Below are 18,988 nucleotides of genomic sequence, written 5' to 3' on the forward strand. Positions count from 1 at the left end.
CACAGTACCTGTATTTCCGCTGTGTATTTATCATCCCGATTCTGGAAAATGTAATTGGAACCCTTCATCCCCATAAACATAGCAATCTCTGAATGCGGTACTAAATAGAATGAAAAAAGCCCAGCTTCTACCAAATTCTTCCTAAGGAGCATGGCAATGAGCATCACGCCACTTTAATACCTTGTACTGTGAGTGTTCGGGGCGTGGAGCCCATGAGTTTAACAGCCTAGGCTACCAGACCTACCGGAATGCCAGGCACTGAATCCCAAAATAGAGAGGTAATAAAACTATGCCTCCCCAAAAGAACCCAAACAATGTGCATTCTCTGAGGAAAATGAAGCAAGATAGAGGCAGCTGAATACTGGCATGAATATGTCAAACAGGAAAGTTAATTAAAAGTTGAAGCCAATTGAAACCTCTGCAGTATCTGCCGGCTAAGGAAGGCGGGACACAGACACACAGCGGCTCCCCAGGACTTCCCTTTCGGGGCCGCTGTTCTGGCACAATGGTAACAACCTCTCAAGATTAACTCTGAGTCCGACACACACGTCTCAGGTTCTTCCACACCGTCCCCAAAACACACCCCTTTGCTCAAACACGATGACAGCCTTCTACAAACTCAGAAATATCCTCTTTAAAAGAAACTAATAGGTTGCTGTTCCTGTGCTCAGCAAAGACAAAAAGGAGAAAAAAAAATAGGGAAAGTCTGGCACAGAATACCTACCATATTATCATAAGCTAAAGTAGTGAAAGCCATGGTATTAAACATAGAAACAATTGGGGAAACGCTCTCCTTTTTGAAGCCATGACAATGAGGTACATTGTTAAACACTTGTGTTTATGTTGATGAAGTCAGCGATAATTCTACTAGCTCAAATTATATTATCTAATAAAAAAACCTTACCAAAATGGCAGTTTTCCCAGTCTCCAAACACCTTAAAATAAACGGCCAATTGTTATTTAACTTATATTCACAATAGCTGTTTTGTAAAGTTTTTCCTTGGTGCAGAAATTACTAAACCCCCATTCTAAAAATGAATATACTACATTAATTCACAACATGAAGTGTCAACTAGAGAAACTACATAGAGTATGTAAAATGATACAGTGGTATGCAGTATGCCTACTTCACTGAAAATCAAATTTACATGTCCGTGCCTTAAAAGTGTAATTACAGTCTATTATGCAACATGGTATTGTCACCTTTGAGTCCCCTTAATACAGTGTTAACTTCGTTTTACGGCCAAGTTTTTTTTTTTTAACTCATGTTCAGAGTATCCAAATTGTTAAGGATGCAGTGATGTGATGGAAGGATGCACAGAGTTTTGACTTAGAGGAGTATTTCTTCAGGCAAATGGCCAGAAACGTGAAAATAAGCAAGAGAAAGGCAACTGTCTCCTTGCTTTTCCAAATGATGTTATGCCTCCCACACTCTGAGCACCTTAGATCTCTTCTTAAAGTTTCTTATATTCTGAACTGTCTAAATCAATGTTATTTGCTAATTTAAAAAATTCCGTCATATTTGGAGGCAATGGACCAAGATGGCCAAAAGGTACCTGCAAAAGGACTCCCCAAGTTACCTGACGTGCCCTGCCCATCATTCATGGAAGTCCTTGCCTATCAGGCCAAAGCCATAGGTACCTCAGGACTCCATGGCACATGACTGCCTTCGAAATGCAAGAAGAGCAGGTATCCACCCCGGAACCTAATGCCAAGCAACACCCCACCTTCCCCTTGCATCCGATTACAAAACGCCAGGCAACAGCAAGGAATGACAACAAAGCCATAAACAGCTGGAAATAATTACACAATTGTCAAGCTGCAAACATGACAAAAGCAAAGCTAGGCTTGTGAATTCAGTATCAGAAAGGATGCTGATGAGAAGGTAAGAGAAGCATTTTAGCTGTTTCCAATTGGCTATTACAGAGTAGCCAATAATATGGCTGATGGGTTTTTTTGTGCAGTGTGTGTGCATGTGTGTGCGAGCGTGTGTGCTAACTTCAGAGAGAAGGAAAAAGCCTATCTCCTGTGCTCCTACAAAATGTGAGGTAAAAGATAGGTAAGCACAACCAAAAAACCATTCACAGGCTCTGAAAGAATACTTTCAGAGTTGCTACAACTAAACTACAACAGGCAGATGAAAAATATTTCTTTAAAGTTATACAAAAATGTTCTCTTCTTTAAAAGCATAAGGAAAATACACAGGCAATGCAATACAAGCAACGGCAACAGTCCCACACTCTTCACATAAAACATGTGACACACAGGCAAAATGCCAAAGCGGGATACAGACTGGTCCAGGTTCAAAGAATACCCGCAGAAGAGGCAATTCCTATAAACTGACGGGTGGGTCGCAGGTATATAAATTATCATTTTTCTATAAAGGCACATCGCAGCCTCAAGTTTTTATCAACTGCCCATAATTCAATGAACTCCTTCCCCAAATAACGGAGTTTGAGCAAACAGTCTTCCCACAGTTTCAAAGAATATGGCTATTGGCAATTTTTAAGAATAACTTCCTTCTTTCCATTGTGGGCTGATGCCTTATTACGATATTTGGATTTCGTGTGACAAACTGCTTCATATAATGTCCCCAAAAACGCTACTCTCTGAAGCAGAATGCCATAAATAAAATACGTACTTGGTTACCAGGCAGCATGCATAACACATATGTTACATTGGCCCAAAAAGCACATTTAAAAATGCTGAAAAGTTAACTTGACAATTTAATCTGTTTGTACCCATTTTCAGAGAAATATCCCCTAAAGGCCAATTTTATTTTCTATCTTTGAGAGAATACTTGGATTGATCCTGCTGATTTGTTAACTTGAAATTCTTTGAACCCTTGTAATTTCTCCTCCCCAGCCTATTTTTTTCTTTTTTTTTTTCTTGGAGGGGAGGGCAAAGGACCATACATCTCACAAGGTAATTTTAAGCATAATGCTGCCTGTTTGAATTAAAATTGATGCAGCTTCTGATAAAAGCCTAATAATCAATTCTCCATTCTCATTACTCTCCAGAATTATATGGACGCAGACCAATTTCTTAAGTTTGTGGACTACTCTCATAGGTTATTACCCGGCAGTACAGCTGAGTGGAAAGATAACCACATTCATTCTCCTTATCTGTAATGATGTAATGCATCCCAGCCCTGGGTCTAGATGATTGGGGAATAATGGGATTGTACAACCGCAGGGATGACAAACAATAGTGCAGCGTCTTTCTCAGATATGCTGAACCCCAGTCTCCAAAGCAGGCAAGGTGAAAGACATCATAAAACAGGCACTGAGGCTGCCCCTTGGATGAAGTTAGCATTTTTTTGGCCAGAAAAGCATCTGCTCTCACATGGTAACAGCAATACCGACACTGGAAGGAGAGCCAGGCAAACACACTCAGTTTCCGAGCCCCAGCCAGGACAGTGCCAGTGAGGATCCTGCCTTTCTTTGTGTTTAGAACCAAGTGTCATCTAAAAATAACCAGTTGGTAGGGAGGAATCATTGCACAGTCCACTGCCAAGACACGAGGGGACCAGAGACACCGCTGATAACTGACGCTGCTCCGGGTTCACGTTTGTTTGGAAAACTAAATCTGCCTCCATTTTCTGTGCTGGAAAAATCATCGCCTCCTGCCACTACAGAAACCTTACCTTTTGCAGAAGCTGGGAGCCGGAGTACTTAGCAGCAATGGATTTTATCTCCCCACCAAAAGCGGAGGCCCAGAGCTTCACCCTACAGGGAGAAAGGGCACAGGAACAAATATAACACCCGTGTCACAGTCAACACGCACGCACACACGGGGCTGTGGCTGAAGGAGCCGGGCGACAGAACATTGGAGGAAAAAAAAAGAAAAAGAAAAGAAAAAGCGCCTGGGTAGAAACTGCCAGCACCAAACTGCAGAGCGCAACGCGGGAGGGGGCCTGAGGGGGGTCACATAGTTCAAAACGCGCAAAGTCTCCCAAGCTCTCTAAAAAGATCACCGGGTTTTATGTGAATCATTGTCTGAGAACTTGACCACCCAACTGGGCATCACCTGGCAAATACTAGTCGGAAGAAACCCACCCATTTCCCCCCCTTCCCCAAAAAGAAGTGAGATGGCAAGACAGCAAAGAGGGAATAAATAAATGGCCCGTGGAAGTTGGATTCGGTAAACAGGCTTCAAAGTTGGAGCTGTCACTTGAGGTGAACCTCTCCGGGTCTCCCTCGCCGACCTGAGCGAGGGGGCAAGAGCATCCCACCCCAGCCTCGCCGCCCCACGCCCGTCCTGGAAGGCAGGTGCGAGAGGCGAGGCCGACGCCCGCGGCAGGTCCTGCCGGGCCGCACCTGCAGGCGCCCAAACTTGGGCACGGCGGGTCGCGGGCGGCCGGGTCCCCTCCCCGGGCGGCGCAGGAGCCGGCACTTACACGGAGAGCGGGATCTGCTGCTCCGAGCGCACCACGGCCCCCAGCGCTGCGTAGAGAAGCGCGGCGGCGAGGAGCGCCGAGGCCCCCCGGGACGCGCGCCGCTGCGAACCCGGCCCGGCCATGCTGGGCTCCCTCCGACGCGCCGGCGGCGGCGACAGGAGCGGCCGCGGGGAGCTGCGCCGAGCGGGCGGTGGGCGAGCGCGCTGGGCTGACTGCTCCGCGCCGCCCCGCCTGCCTCTCGCGCGCCGGGCTCACTTGGGGAGCAGAAAAAGGAGCTGGGGGTGGGGGAGGGCGGGGAAGAGGAGGGAGGGAAGGGAGGGGACAGGGAGGCGGGCGGGGGAAGAGGGAGGGAGCCGCGCCTCTCGCACGGCGGCCGCCCGGCCCCGCCTCGGCGGCCCCGGGGAGTCCGGCGGGCCCCGGCGGGAGGGCGGGAGGCGCCGCGCGGGCGGGGACTCGCAAACTCCAGTGTCCTTGGCGGCGGCGGAGCGCGCCCTGCCCCGCCCGGCCACTGCGGCCGCCGAGTTCTTTACAACTCCGCAGTCCGCGGCCGCGGGCGCGACTCTCAGGCTGGCCCCGGGCGGTCCCCCGACCCCAGGGGCCGGGGCTGCTGGGGGGAGGGGGGGCGGGAGGAGCGCCCCAGGGTCTGGGGCGGCGGGGTCGGGCGCTGCCGAGCCTTAGAGGATTCTCCGGAGGGAAGGGGCAGGCGGAGAGGCAAAAGTCTTGAGGAAGGAGCCGGGGCTTGCGGCGCCGGCCGGGGTCGCCAGCGGCGGAGTGGGGCGGGGACGGGACTGGGGGCTCCGCGGGTCCCGGCTAGGGCACTGCTGCGTGGCCGCCCGCGGCTACTGCTCCGGCCCCGGCGCCTGACAGGGAAGGGCGCGAAGGGCGGCGCTGGCGCGCGAGCGCGGGGCTCAGGCTCCGGCCGCCGCGGGGCCGCCCCTGAAGCGCCCGCCGGGCTTCCGAGCTGCTGGCGCTCGAGCGCGCTGCAGCCCGGTGTCCGCGCGACTGCGGCTGCGGCCGGGCTGTCAGGGCCGGGAAGGGAAGCCACTGCGGCGCCCAGTCCCTCCGGATCGGCGGACCCCCTAGATTTCGGGAAGGCGAGATTCCTCTGAGGCCCGGAGGCCACCCGCTCCCCCACGCCGACCCCCACCCCCTGGGCCGGCGGCGCTTTCTGGCCGCGCGCTGAAGAACGGGCGAGACGAAAGGAAGTCGGGGAAGCCCTGGGAGGCCAGGGGACCCGCCTTGCCCCACCCCCCGCCCTCCGGCCTCTCTGGCCGCCCCCACCGGGACCTGGCTGTAGGAGCCCCCGGCCCGCGCGCGACGTCTGGGGTGTGACTGGGAACTTTGTGGGGCCCTCGTGTGGACCCGCAGTGAAGACCGACCCGAGGGAGGCTGAGTCATTCTCGACCCGCCGAGCGCACCTCGAGTGGCCCCTGGCGAGCCGCGCGCTCCCGACGCCGCGGGGTCTCTGGTGCGTCCACCGCCCGGGCCCGCCTGGTTTGCGTGCCTCCGCAACCCGGACGTGCGCTCCTGCGCGCCGGCCGCCTCCAGCCTCGGCGACCGCGGGAGCAAGTGAGGGTGGGCTGCCGCTGCCGCTCGGGACTGCCGGGTGAGGACCCGGGCCGGCCCTCCTGCCCAGTGGCCCCTGGAAAGAATTACGCCAGCAGATGCTGGGCTTGATCTGACTTGGCTGCGCGGGGAGGGGAGACCCCGGGCTCCCGTGGGCCGGTCGCGCTCGCACCCGGGGCTCGGCGCCCGAAACAGGCCCCACCGGGGAAACGCCAGGTGCGTCCCGCCCACGGGCAGCGTCTACAATCTCCACGGATGACTAACCGGTTATAATGAATTCTCCGCTTCTGTGCACACCTCCCGTCATTGGAAGCGTGCTAACAGTTCCAAACAGAGCCAAGCGTAGCCTGACCCCGGGGCAAGTGGTCCGGATGGCTTTGCTGCTCAAACTGGGGGCTGGGAGAAAATTTTTTCTCCTGTCAGACCCCAGGAGCCTTCTTTCTAAGTGAATGAGTGAATGAGTGAGGGAAGGAGGGAAGCGTACTAGCCCTCATCAGTGAAGCACCAGTCCCTTACCTATATGGTATCTATATGGTAATAGCCCTTCACGCATTCACTTATTCATCCAGTGAATTGTCAAGCATCTGTGATGGGATATATGCTGAAGACCCGGTAGCCAACAAATGACACCTGCCTCAGAGGGGGTACCTACCGAGGGACACAGGCCTCACTCAAAAAGCCATAAATGGTAAATGCATAATGATAAACTTTGACAAGAGATCAACTACAGTGCATATAAAAAAAAAAGTACCGGTAGCATCCATAGTATTGTTTTCCCTATTAACCGATGGGAAAATTGAGGCACAGCGGAACTGTACAGCTTAGTCATATATGAGCAACCCCTGGACGTCTGGACTATATTGAGGGCCACTTGAACACCAAGGTCACGACGACATTTTATAAAGTCATTATGCTCTCTTACCCTGAACTTCACAGGCATTCTGGGCAACTGGAGTGTAACCAGGACAAGGAGCCCTGGCACAGGGAATCACATGCCCAAGAGGTGGCATCTTAGCATTTATAACCTTAGACTACCTTATTTATTATAACATGAACCACTGTAAACAGCATGATGCACAATATGTTTAAGATGAATCCCACTAAACATTTCTTGCTCTGTCAAAAATAAAAATATCTTGTGTACCAAAATCTGATATCAATAAATTCAGAGCTCAAAGTGTCAGAAAGATTTGGGGTTTGTGAGGCACATCAGGATAAGGAACTAGAAGCATCAGTAGGCACTGGGTCCTACTTGCCATTCTCACCCAAAAGCCTATATTTCAACGCCCGACTGTCAGTTGAAGCATTGAATCCGGCCAAATGAGCCCTGCTCTGTCCCATCGGCTGAGGATGCTGTATTTGTCCTACAATGAGGAGCTGCTGCAGGGCTTTGAACAGAAATGAAACATGGTGAAATATTTCAGAAATGTTCACCCGGTCCTGGTCTATGGAATGGACTCCAGAGGAGACCCCAAAGCAGCAGTTCTCAGGGCAGGAGAGGACACTGCCCCCAGGGACATATTGGACATTTGGGACTTTTCTCTTTATCACAATGACTTGGAATCCTACTGGCATTTAGTAGATGGAGGGAGGACAGTCCCACACAAGGGAGAATTGTCCTATGTCCCACAGGACTTTCAAATGACCCCCTGGACATTCAGGTAGGAGAAAAATCTGGTCACCATTATCTGAATAGAGAACTTAAACCCATTTTATATAAAAATACAAAGGAGCTTTTGCATGGCTTTTACAAGCACCAAATTTTCCAGAAATGCAACTGCTGTGTAAATAAAGGGAAGGTTGTCATCCGTTTCATTTAGAACATTAGCCAAAGGTTTTGTTTGTCTGTTTGTTTGTTTTACCATTTTGGAAAATCATTTCTCCAGTGGCAACTGTGCTCACAGGTCCTGAGTCACCAACAGAGCACATCTGTATTGGTCAGCATTTGAGTGTGGCATTCACAGTTAGTCTGCATAGAAGTGCAAGCTTCTAATGAATTCATAACATCTTGCAGTATAATCTTGCACGAGTGTTTCACATAGTGAAATATCTCTTGTTTTATTATAAATTACTTTTATTTCTCTTGGATATTACCAGATAAATCATCATATTGATTTTTAAAAAAAAAAGTCTGACTGAGCAGGTTATATCGTCTCAGAATTTCAAATCAGGATGGCAAAGAGGGTTTTGGGTCTAACTGGGTAAAGATCTACTGCTCCAGATCAGAAAGAGAGATGGGCTAAAAGGCCGTGATGCTGCTGATAGGGATACAAAATGCTTCACCCTGAAGCTGCAGAATGACAAATGCTTTAAACTTTGACCTACCAATCCCTTTTATAGGAATTTACCTTGCAGTTAGTAATTGCGTACATATACAGTTATTCATTACTGCATTAACTCTAAAAGCAGAAGACTGGAAACAACACAACTGGCTATTAGTACACGATTAGTTAAGCAAGCATCTACACAATGGAGTATTATGCAACTGTTTAAAAAACGAGGATGATTTCTATATATGGTTGTGAAAAGATCTGGGGAATATATATTTTTTTAAAACAAGGTTCCTAAGAGTGTATATGGTATGCTACCTTTGTGTAAGAAAGGTAGAAAATGAGGGGCGCCTGGGTGGCTCAGTTGGTTAAGCGACTGCCTTCGGCTCAGGTCATGATCTCAGGGTCCTGGGATCGAGCCCCGCATCGGGCTCCCTGCTCCGCGGGAGGCCTGCTTCTCCCTCTCCCACTCCCCCTGCTTGTGTTCCCTCTCTCGCTGTCTCTCTCTCTCTCTGTCAATTAAATAAATAAATAAAATCTTTAAAAAAAAAAAAGAAAATGACATATTTTTATTTGCTTTAAAAATGGAAAATACACAAGAAACTACAAATAGGTATTACTTGTTGGGGGATTAGGAGGAACAGGTAGATGGGGACAGGATCGAAAGTGATGTCTCACAATGTTTATCACTTTAAATCATTTTGATTTTTGAGACTTGTGAATGTATTACTTATTCAAAACAGTAAGAATGTAAATATTCAAAAGCTCTTATAACAGTTTAGATACTGGGGCCTAAATTAGGGTAGAGGGAAGTGTCATTGGGAGGAAATGTGAGACACAGTTCAAGTCCTTGATCCTCTGTAGAGGCGGATCTCAAACCCTCAGTGGTTCTGATTCAGGAAGTTCAAGTTGGGGCAGGAGGTGGAGGGGGGATCTTTCTTTCTAATAAGCCCCTCCAAGGATTCTGCTGCTGGTGGCCTTGGACCACTTTTTGCAAGCCCAAGACTTCTCATACATGAAGTGTCATGGTAAGCCTGGTCACATTATAAACTTTAGGGTCAAACAAACCTAGGTTCAGGTCATTGGCTCATCCTCACTCTATCTGTGAGAATTGAGCAGGTTGCCTGTCCTCTCTGAGCCAGCCTTTTCTCAATAGCAAAAGATGGACAACAGCCAACTTCACACAGACATGAAGAGGGTGAAATGGGGAGTACAGCTCAGTATTCAACCAACGTTGGTTACTACTTTCATTCTGCAGACACAGCAAGTAGTCCCACACCTGGGCTATTGCTCTGCTCTCACTGTGCCTCAGAGTGTCAAAGCCAGGGAGCCCTTGGCTGAAGCCCAGCTTCCTGCTCACTATCACCACACACACACACACACACACACACACACACACACACACACACACAGAACCCATCTCTCCATCCCACCACACTGCCTAGCCCAACCTCTATCATCTCCTCCCTAAATTCCTATGACTGACTCCTAATAAGACATCCCTTCTCATTTTGCCCCCTTCAAATACATTCCTTCTTCCTCCAGTAGCCAGAGCCCTCTTTTTTTTTTTTTTTAAGATTTTATTTATTTATTTGACAGAGAGAGAGGGAGAGAGACCACAAGTAGGCAGAGAGGCAGGCAGAGGGAGAGGGAGAAGCAGGCTCTCCGCTGAGCAGGGAGCCCGACGTGGGGCTCGATCCCAGGACCCCGGGATCACGACCTGAGCCGAAGGCAGCCGCTCAACCGACTGAGCCACCCAGGCGCCCCAGAGCCCTCTTTTTTTTAAATTTTATTATGTTATGTTAATCACCACACATTACATCGTTAGTTTTTGATGTAGTTTTCCATGATCCATTGTTTGTGCATAACACCCAGTGCTCCATGCAGAACGTGCCCTCTTTAATACCCATCACCAGGCTAACCCATCCCCCCACCCCCCTCACCTCTAGAACCCTCAGTTCGTTTCTCAGAGCCCTCTTTTTAAAAACAAAAATCAGACCATAAGCATTCCCTGGCTCAAAATCCTCTAGTGGTTTCTATTTTAAATTAAAATGCAGACTCTTCACCAAGGCACCCAAGGCCCTTGGTTCCTGCCCCCAGAAGCCTCACTTTCCCTCCCTCTCCCCACTGCTCACTGTGCTCCCACCTGTCTCATTGGAATTATTGGAAAATGCTAAGCTTGTTTCCACCTTGGGCCTCTGCGTGTTCTGTGCCCTCTGCCTGGATCACTCTTCCCCCAGATGGCCCCAGGGCTGTTTTGTACTGTGCTCAGGCTTCTGTTCAAATATCCCCTCTGCGGGGAGAATTGCCCTGACCACACCAGGTAAAAGAGAAACACATACACGCACACTCACACACACACACCCATATAGCTCTATGCTTTTACCTTTCTCCATTTTTCTTCCTAGCAGTTATCACTAACCGATAGAGTGATTTATGTGTTTACATTGTGCCTCCCCCATTGGATGGGTCGTGTCCAACTTTTCATCATTGTGACTGTAATGGCTTCAGCAAGGCCTTTGATATTATGAGGGCTCCATAAACATCAACTGAATGGCCAGAATGGATGTCAGCTTGAAATTCCTTTCTCCTAGGATCCCGCCTGTTTCCTTCTTCCTCGGGCTCCAGCATCCACCTCACCCAAGACACAGAGTCTTTTAATAAGCACTAGATTTGCTAAGAAGGAGAGAATCAAGGAAACTGTTTTTCTGAGGATTCCTCGGTCATAACTCTGTGGGAAGATGCTGGTTGGAGAAATAAGGAAGATTTCTCAAAAGTTTAAAGACACTGGAGAACGCATATTTTAAAATACCGAATGCTGTATTTTAAACAGAGGAAAGAAACTTACTTGTCATCTTCAAAATTCTATTAACCATATAACAGTGACATAATGTCTAGCCCCACAGTGCTGCTCGGGGTGCAGATGTGTGCAAAAGGGACCACCGGCAGCACTGAAGAATGTTCTGCTTTTCGGAGCAGTTTGAATATGTCTGAAATGCAGCCCTGGGGAAAGATAGTGTCCATTCGCTCTGCCAAAGCTCCCTGCAGGGAGTAGATGTGAAGGCCGCTTCAGGAGACTTCAACCAAACTGGATGATCCTTTCAAACATTTCTAAATCTTCCACCGATAAAGGAGGGCTCTTGAGTCCCGAACACAGACAAAGGCAATGGATGGGGAAAGTACTTTGTGCTAGATGTGCCCCCACCATCCAAGGGTCGTTCCCAAAGCTGAGAAGGGATGGATCTGGAAGGATCAGCAGGCCATGGAGCAGCTCACCCAAGCCTAGTGATCTTTTGGCCCACAGATATTAGAAGCAGCTCATCCACTCCTACTCAGGGGCAGGAATTGAGCTTGCGAGGCTGTGTGCTCTTCCAGCCCTCTCCTCCCCTGCCCACCCCCAAACCCACACCCTGGCACACTGTGAACCCTCCTAGCTTTTTATTGAATAAAATGATTCTGTATATGTGTGTGTGTATTCTATGTGTATGTAATATAGTATGTATTATATATGCATTATATATAATGTATACTATATATGATATATAGATTTTATATATAATGTATATACACACACACAACATGTGTATATATAATGTATATACATTACATGTACTGTATATAGACACATACATGAGACTATGTCTTGGTATGAGTGTATAATGTATGAGTGTGTACGTGTGGGTCTGTGTATGTGACTGTGTGTGAGTGCCTGTATGTGTATGTGAATGTATGTGTATTTAATTGTGATTTTTTTTATGCATGTATGTGGACTGCATGCATAAGTGTGTGTGCGAATGCAGTAACCCTACCTTGCAGTTGTCTTGTTTGCAAAAGGCAGTCTATTCTAGGGTAATGCAGGTCTAGCATTCAACTGAGGGGATTCCTTTAAACCAACCTCTACCTTCCTCCCTGGAGAACTGTGGCTTCATACTCACACAGCCACACTTGCACACACAGTGACACAGATTTTCAGCAACCATTCTCTTGGCAAAAGAAGAATGTTTGTGTGGAGAGAGGAGCCCTTAAATGAACAGTTGCAACATATGCCCTGGCTACTACATGCCATGGCTACTATTCTGGTTTTGTTTTACATCCAAAACATCAAGCAAAACGGGGAAGAAGAGGAAAGTGTTCACACATAACACTTCTAATTATCTGAATCTGAAGTTGCCTGTTTTCATAGAGGGCAGACTGCCTTCTGGAGTTTAGGGTTATAAGAAAATGTCTTTCCAGGATTGGATCCATTTCTTTGAGAATACCATAAGAAATTACAAGTTTTCCAAGTGTCCATCAAATGGGAACTGGTTAAATTAATCACAGTTTATCGTATAATGGAATTTCATAAAGCCATTAAAAAGGACAAGGTGACTTCTATGAACTGACATGCCCACATGGCAAGCTGTCCATGATAAGCGAAAAGTGTTAAATGGAAAAAAACAACAGGTGGTAGAGCAAAATGTGTAGGATAAACCCACTTTTGTTTTTTAAAAACATAAATATAGGTATAGATAAAAGTATAGGTATAGATATATCACTATATGCCTTCTGAGTGGATAAGCATGGAACAGACTGGAAGGGCACACGCTAAACTGTTAATGCTGGTTACCTCTAGACAACAGGATCGGGAAATGGTGAAACATTTGGGAAGGGAGACATTTCATTTACTAATTTCAACATTTGGGTATTGTTTGATCTTTACAAAAAGTATGGAGAGTAGAAGATAGCATGTCTGTAGGTGTTATTACAGGAGGCATCCGAACAACAGATACTCCAAGACTGTGACCACTTGTTTTCAGAATCATGATGAGGTGCATGAGGAAGACCCATCATTGCTAATGAATGAGCGGGAGGAGAAGAGGTCGATCCTCAGAGCTGCGTCCTCTCTGGAGGAAGTGATATGTGTCTTCTAAACCGAGAAACATGACCCCATCAGCAGGCGCAGATAGTAGAGTGGCAAGGCCCCCCCCACCCTCCAAGGCAGTGCATGCATTTGTGGCTTTCCCTTTGGTGAGTTGTTTTCACTGATCACAACTGTTCTTGAAATGCTGAATTGCAATTATGCAATATCTATTATATGTTTAAAACATTTGTCTTAGCAACCGTGTTTGGGGGGGGAGGTATGTAAGGTATTTAGATTCCAGGAATATCAATAATCAAAAAAGGGCATTGTTTTCTGCTATATAACTTTTATAGTAAAGATAAATACAGTATTTGAAAGTTCGCCTGAAATAATCAGGTTTCAAATATATATTGTAAACCCTCTGTTTGAAGCCAACTTTTGGATGATCCACCCCCAACTTCTCATCCCAGGTTAGCTTCCCCAGGGCTAGCAACTCCTCCCACTATTCAGTAAAGCTACACTTTGGAAAATAAACTAATTTTTAAATAGGATCAATAAAATTCCTTTAGATTGGTAAGCGATCTATTTAAACAAACACATGTTCTGAAAGCAAATATAAGTATGGATGAAATTAGCCCCTGTTTTTGAGTGCTCGTTGTCTATAGCTCTTTCTCTCATGGACTAGAGCTATAGCAGTAAGTTCCTGTTGTGAGCATAGGAACTCTAAATCCTTAACTCACTTAGAGAGTATAAAGCCCCTTCATTGGATGACCATTTCATTCAGTCATGACTTTGCATCGAAACATTTCCTATTACATGGTTTGCGGAGGGGTTGATCCCTCATCACATGAAAATAGCCCAATTATTCAAATATTCTAAGTGGTCAAATAAACAGAGTCATTTCCATAGTAGATCTTAGGACTCATATATTTAAGGAGAAATGCTTAAAGTTAAGGACCATGGGGCCTAATCTCACACTAACTTGAATAATTTGACAAAATTGTTTGTTAGGATGTAAATTAAACTGACAATATCAATTAATCAAAATTTTGTAAACCCTTTGCACATTTTAGTCTTAAGAATTTATCTTAGGGGACTCCTGGGTGGCTCAGCCAGTAAAGCGTCTGCCTTCAGCTCGGGTCATGATCCTAGGGTCCTGGGATTGAGTCCCGCATCGGGCTCCTTGCTCAGCGGGCAGCATGCTTCTCCCTCTGCCTGCCAACTCTCCCTGCTTGTGCTCTCTCTCTCTCTCTGACAAATAAATAAAATCTTTAAAAAAAAAAAAAAAAGAATTTATCTTAGAGAAATAATTCATGAGCATAAAAATATTTAGCTGTAAGAATATGTGTCATAATATTATCTAATAGAAAAAAATAAGAAACCACTAAAATGCCTATACATTGGGTATTGATTAAATAAATCATGGTTGATTCATGTAATATTATGCTAATTTTAAAAATGATGCTAATGACACCTTAACTACAAAAAAGAAGATAAAAAAAGCAATTTATAAACATGTGTGTCGCAATCCAATGCTTTAAAATAGTTACTACCAATGAGAACATAAACAATAAAAAACTCTCAAAAGTATTTATTGTCAGTGAAACTGCTTTGGCTTTTCTCTCTCTCTTTTTTATTCAATCATTTCTTTTAAAATATAGAAACGATGTGTGAACATAGGTTTTAAAAGACTTCAACCAGTACAGAAAAGTAATGACATGCGAAGTCTCCCTTCTCTCTAAATAAAAAAAACAAAAACAAAAAGACACACACAAAAAAACCATTGTTCACAATTCCCATTTTTAATGATTTTTGTGATTAAAGTATATCTGTATTTTAATGTTTTTATATGTGTAGTCGTCAGCTTAGCCATTTTTGCAGCGTCCTTAACATGTGCAGCTGTGACTTCAAATGCCACGGATGTGAGGGCGTGTGAAGCAGCCTGAGCCCTGGCGGAGTTTACTGTCCGAGGGTTTATTTGCTCTCCAATGCTGCTTTACCCAGTATCCTTGGACACACCACAATGAAAGAGGACTTTCAAATTCCTGCACTCACCCTCCCTTTTGCACCTTCTCCTCTTCAAATAGGAATATTTGCAAATATAGAACAATTTTTACCTTGTCAAGGTTTATAATGTTTGCATCTCATCTTACAAGTCATTCTTCCAGGCTTTATTTACAGATTCATTATAAAAATTGAGACCCAAAAGTCACATTTACAATAACAGATGGCTATGTACTTTATTATCATCAGTCTCTGTGAAGCCCATGCAGGGTGTCTGGCCTCACAGAGAAAAGACTTTGGGTAGGAACATGGCTATATCAATTCAGCCTTTTTTTCTTTGACAGAGAAAACGTAAAAAAGCAACAAAGATTTTTTAAAATCCACAAACTTTATTTTCATCAAAACTTAAAGACAGATGTAGTCTGCAGACTATAAAATACAAGTAAAGGCCAAAGGAGCAGAAACATTGGGAGTGTTTATGGGGCATGATATGGGCATGTGTATATGGGCATGATAAAGATCATCTACCAAAAACTGCGGCTAGGGGAGGTGGGTGGGGGGATGGGTTAAATGGGTGACGGGTATTAAGGATGGCACTTGTGACAAGCGCTGGGTGTTATATGCAAGTGATGAATCACTAAATTCCACTCCTGAAACTAATATTACGCTATATGTTAACTAACTATAATTTAAATAAAACTTGAAACATTAAAAAAAAATTAAAAAAAACAACTACAGATAACATATTAATGGTAAAACATCAAGAAATTTCCGCTTGCAATTGGGAATAAGGCAAGGATGTCCACTCTCACCCCTTCTATTTAACATTGTACTGGCATTCTTAACCATGCAATAAGGCAAGAAAAATACTGGAAAGAAAGAAGTAAAATTTTTGTGATTTGCATATAACTTGGTTATATATATATAAAACTCTATAGAATCTAAAAATATATATATGTATAATAAAAAATACCAAAACTAATAAGTGAACTTAGCAAGGTGACAGATACAAAATCAACATATAAAAGTCAACTGCATTTCTTTTTTTCTTAACATATATTGCATTATTTGTTTCAGAGGTACAGATCTGTGATTCAACAGTCTTGCACAATTCACAGTGCTCACCATAGCAAATAAAAAAGAAGAAGATAGCAGGAGGGGAAGAATGAAGGGGGGGAAATCGGAGGGGGAGACGAACCATGAGAGACGATGGACTCTGAAAAACAAACTGAGGGTTCTATAGGGGAGGGGGGTGGGGGGATGGGTTAGCCTGGTGATGGGTATTAAAGAGGGCACGTTCTGCATGGAGCACTGGGTGTTATGCACAAACAGTGAACCATGGAACACTACATCAAAAACTAATGATGTAATGTATGGTGATTAACATAACAACAAAAAATTTAAAAAAGAAAAAAAATCAACTGCATTTCTATATATTAGTAGCAAACAATCAAAAATGAAATTTAAAAAACAACACAAATAACTAATAATAAATCTAAGAAAAGATGTGTAAAGCCTCTATACTGAAAACAAAACATTCTTGTGAGAAATCTCTAGGCCCAATCAAAATCCCAGAAAACATTTTAACAGAGGTTGAAAAGTTGATTCTAAAAATACAAACAAAAAGAACCTATAATAGATTTTGAAAAAGAACAAATTTAGAAAACTTATATAATCCAAAATTAAAACTTATCATAAAGGTGCAGTATCAAGACAATGCTGTATTGGTGCAGGTGTAGACATAAATAGAATAGAGAGCCTGGAAATAGACCCATACTTACAAGGTCAATTGATTTTCAAAAAAGATTCCAAGGTACATCAATGGGGGAAAGAAGAGTCCCTTGCACAACTGGAATCCATATGGAAAAAAATGAACCTCAGCCCTTGCATAAGAGTCCACTGTACATAAGAATTAATTCAAGTGAATTATATATGTAAGTCTAAAAGCTAAAACTAAAATTTCTAGAATATAAGAAAAAATTTATTACCCTGGTATAGGCAAAGATTACTTTATGCACACAATAAACACTAAGCAAACAAGAAAAATATGATGGTTTGGGCTTCATCAAAATTAAAAACACCTACTGCTTGAAAAAACAAGAAAATGAGACGACAATATCTAACAAAAGTATCTAGAATATATTTAGAATTTCTACATCTCAATATTAAGAAGATACACAATTTACAAATGGACAAAAGATTTGAGCAGACACGTCACAAATGAAGATTTATGGATGGCAAAGAAAACATATGAACTAATGCTCATCACCATTATCTAAAGGGAAATACAATTTGAAAGCACAATGAGAACACTACACACCTGCTAGAATCGTTAAAATTGAAAAACCAGACAGTAGGAAGTGTTAGTGAGGATGTAGGGTAACTGGAACTCTCATATCCTGATGGGACTGTAAAACAGTACAATCATTTTAGAAAATACTTAAACAGTTCCTTATACACATAAACCTTCCCTATAGCCTAGAAATTCCTAAGTATTTACTCAAGAAAAATGAAAACATACATCTACAAATTATACACAAATGCTCCTAGCCCCTAATTGAAAACAGCCCAAGTGTCAGTTAATAGGTCATTCAATACACAAGTAGTAGTATATTCATACACTGAAATACTATTCAGCACCGAACGTGAACTACTAAGACACGCACAAACAACATGCATGAACCTCAAAAACATTAAGCTTGAGTGAGAAAAGCTGAGTACGAAAGAGTATATATACACTCTTTGTGAAGTCCAGAAGCAAATAAAAACTAGTTAATGGTGACAAATCCGAAAATGCCCAGTTGGAAGGCATTAGGTAATTTTCTAGAAAGGGCACAAAGATAATTTGTGGGGTGATGCAAATATGCCACATTTTGTTTTGGGTGGTGTTTGCACAAGTGAATACTATTGCCAAAACACATAAAACTGAGCACTTAAAACCTGTGCATTTTATTGCGTGTAAATTATTCTTCAGTTAAAAAAATTATGATTATTAGATTTCTCTGTACAATATTGTTGCTCATTGTTTTCAAGAGATGCTGATGGAAGGGCGCCTGGGTGGCTCAGTTGGTTAAACAGCTGTCTTCGGCTCATGACCTCAGGGTCCTGAGATTGAGCCCCACATCGGGCTCTCTGCTCAGTGAGAAGTCCGCTTCTCCCTCTCCCTCTCCCTCTGTCATCTCTCTTGCTCTCACTCTCTCTCAAATAAATAAATAATCTTAAAAAAAAAAAAAAAGGTGCTGATGGACTACCTTATATTATGTTAACTGGTTTTTGGTTTTTTTTTTTTGTATTATAACTGTTTGTAACTTTATGAAATCTTCATAAATGTGATCATTTGCAATAATTAGTTGTGAAACATTTAAAAATGACAACCAGCAGACTCAGGAAATATTTGCAACCCATCTTTCCAACAAAGGGCTAATCTCCCTTATACCTAAGAATTCTTAAAAACTTATTTTTAAAATACCCTAAATTACCAAAGTGAAAATAGCCTTTAGGAGCAGAATGCTCTTGTCACAAGTGGATCCAACTCTTAGGTGCAGCCACTTTTCCTGTTTCTGGTTTTGTTTCCATGTCTGATGGTGGTCTGGAAAAATGGAGGGAGGGGGAAAAGATCAGTAAGAAAGGGAGGGAAGAAAGTAAAGAAAGAAGGTAGATACATACCTATGTTCCAAAAAAGTACTGGATAAAAGTATGTCAACATATTTATAACGGGGTAAAATTATGGGAGATTTTTTCCTTTTTATGGATTATCTGTGTTTTTTTACAATGACTGTATATTACTTTCTGCTCATTTATAGGAAATGCTATCATGCAAATGAGAACTATTTCTGGTGAACCTATTATACTTACAAGTACTTTAAATAATTATCATGGAGTTCAATTTATGAGTTGAAATTTTATTCC

At 44.0% G+C, this 18,988-nt stretch overlaps 1 protein-coding gene and 1 long non-coding RNA gene across 6 annotated transcripts in view; both read right to left on the reverse strand.

Moving 5' to 3' along the window:
• The window catches only part of CACNA2D3 (calcium voltage-gated channel auxiliary subunit alpha2delta 3), an 852,366-nt gene extending 846,407 nt beyond the window's left edge, over positions 1 to 5,959 (reverse strand). For 3 of the 5 annotated variants that reach the window (XR_013449535.1, XR_013449536.1, XM_078076955.1), the window contains exons 1-2: positions 4,400 to 4,664; positions 3,647 to 3,728 (exon numbers count right to left, since the gene is read on the reverse strand). Coding sequence is in view for 1 of the 5 variants with exons in the window: in XM_078076955.1 (XP_077933081.1) it covers positions 3,647 to 3,728; positions 4,400 to 4,521 (204 nt within the window). In the remaining 4 variants the exon portion in view is untranslated. Of the gene's footprint in view, positions 1 to 3,646; positions 3,729 to 4,319; positions 4,665 to 5,817 lie in introns of those variants that run through there. The other 2 variants (XR_013449537.1, XR_013449538.1) reach the window with 2 other exon arrangements.
• Positions 5,960 to 14,741: 8,782 nt separating this feature from the next.
• The window catches only part of LOC118542381 (uncharacterized), an 88,702-nt gene continuing 84,455 nt past the window's right edge, over positions 14,742 to 18,988 (reverse strand). Inside the window, exon 6 of the long non-coding RNA XR_013449557.1 lies at positions 14,742 to 18,668. This is a non-coding gene — a long non-coding RNA (uncharacterized LOC118542381). The remainder of the gene's footprint in view (positions 18,669 to 18,988) is intronic.

Source organism: Halichoerus grypus, chromosome 1, assembly GCF_964656455.1.
Source record: "Halichoerus grypus chromosome 1, mHalGry1.hap1.1, whole genome shotgun sequence".
Lineage (NCBI taxonomy): Eukaryota > Metazoa > Chordata > Mammalia > Carnivora > Phocidae > Halichoerus > Halichoerus grypus.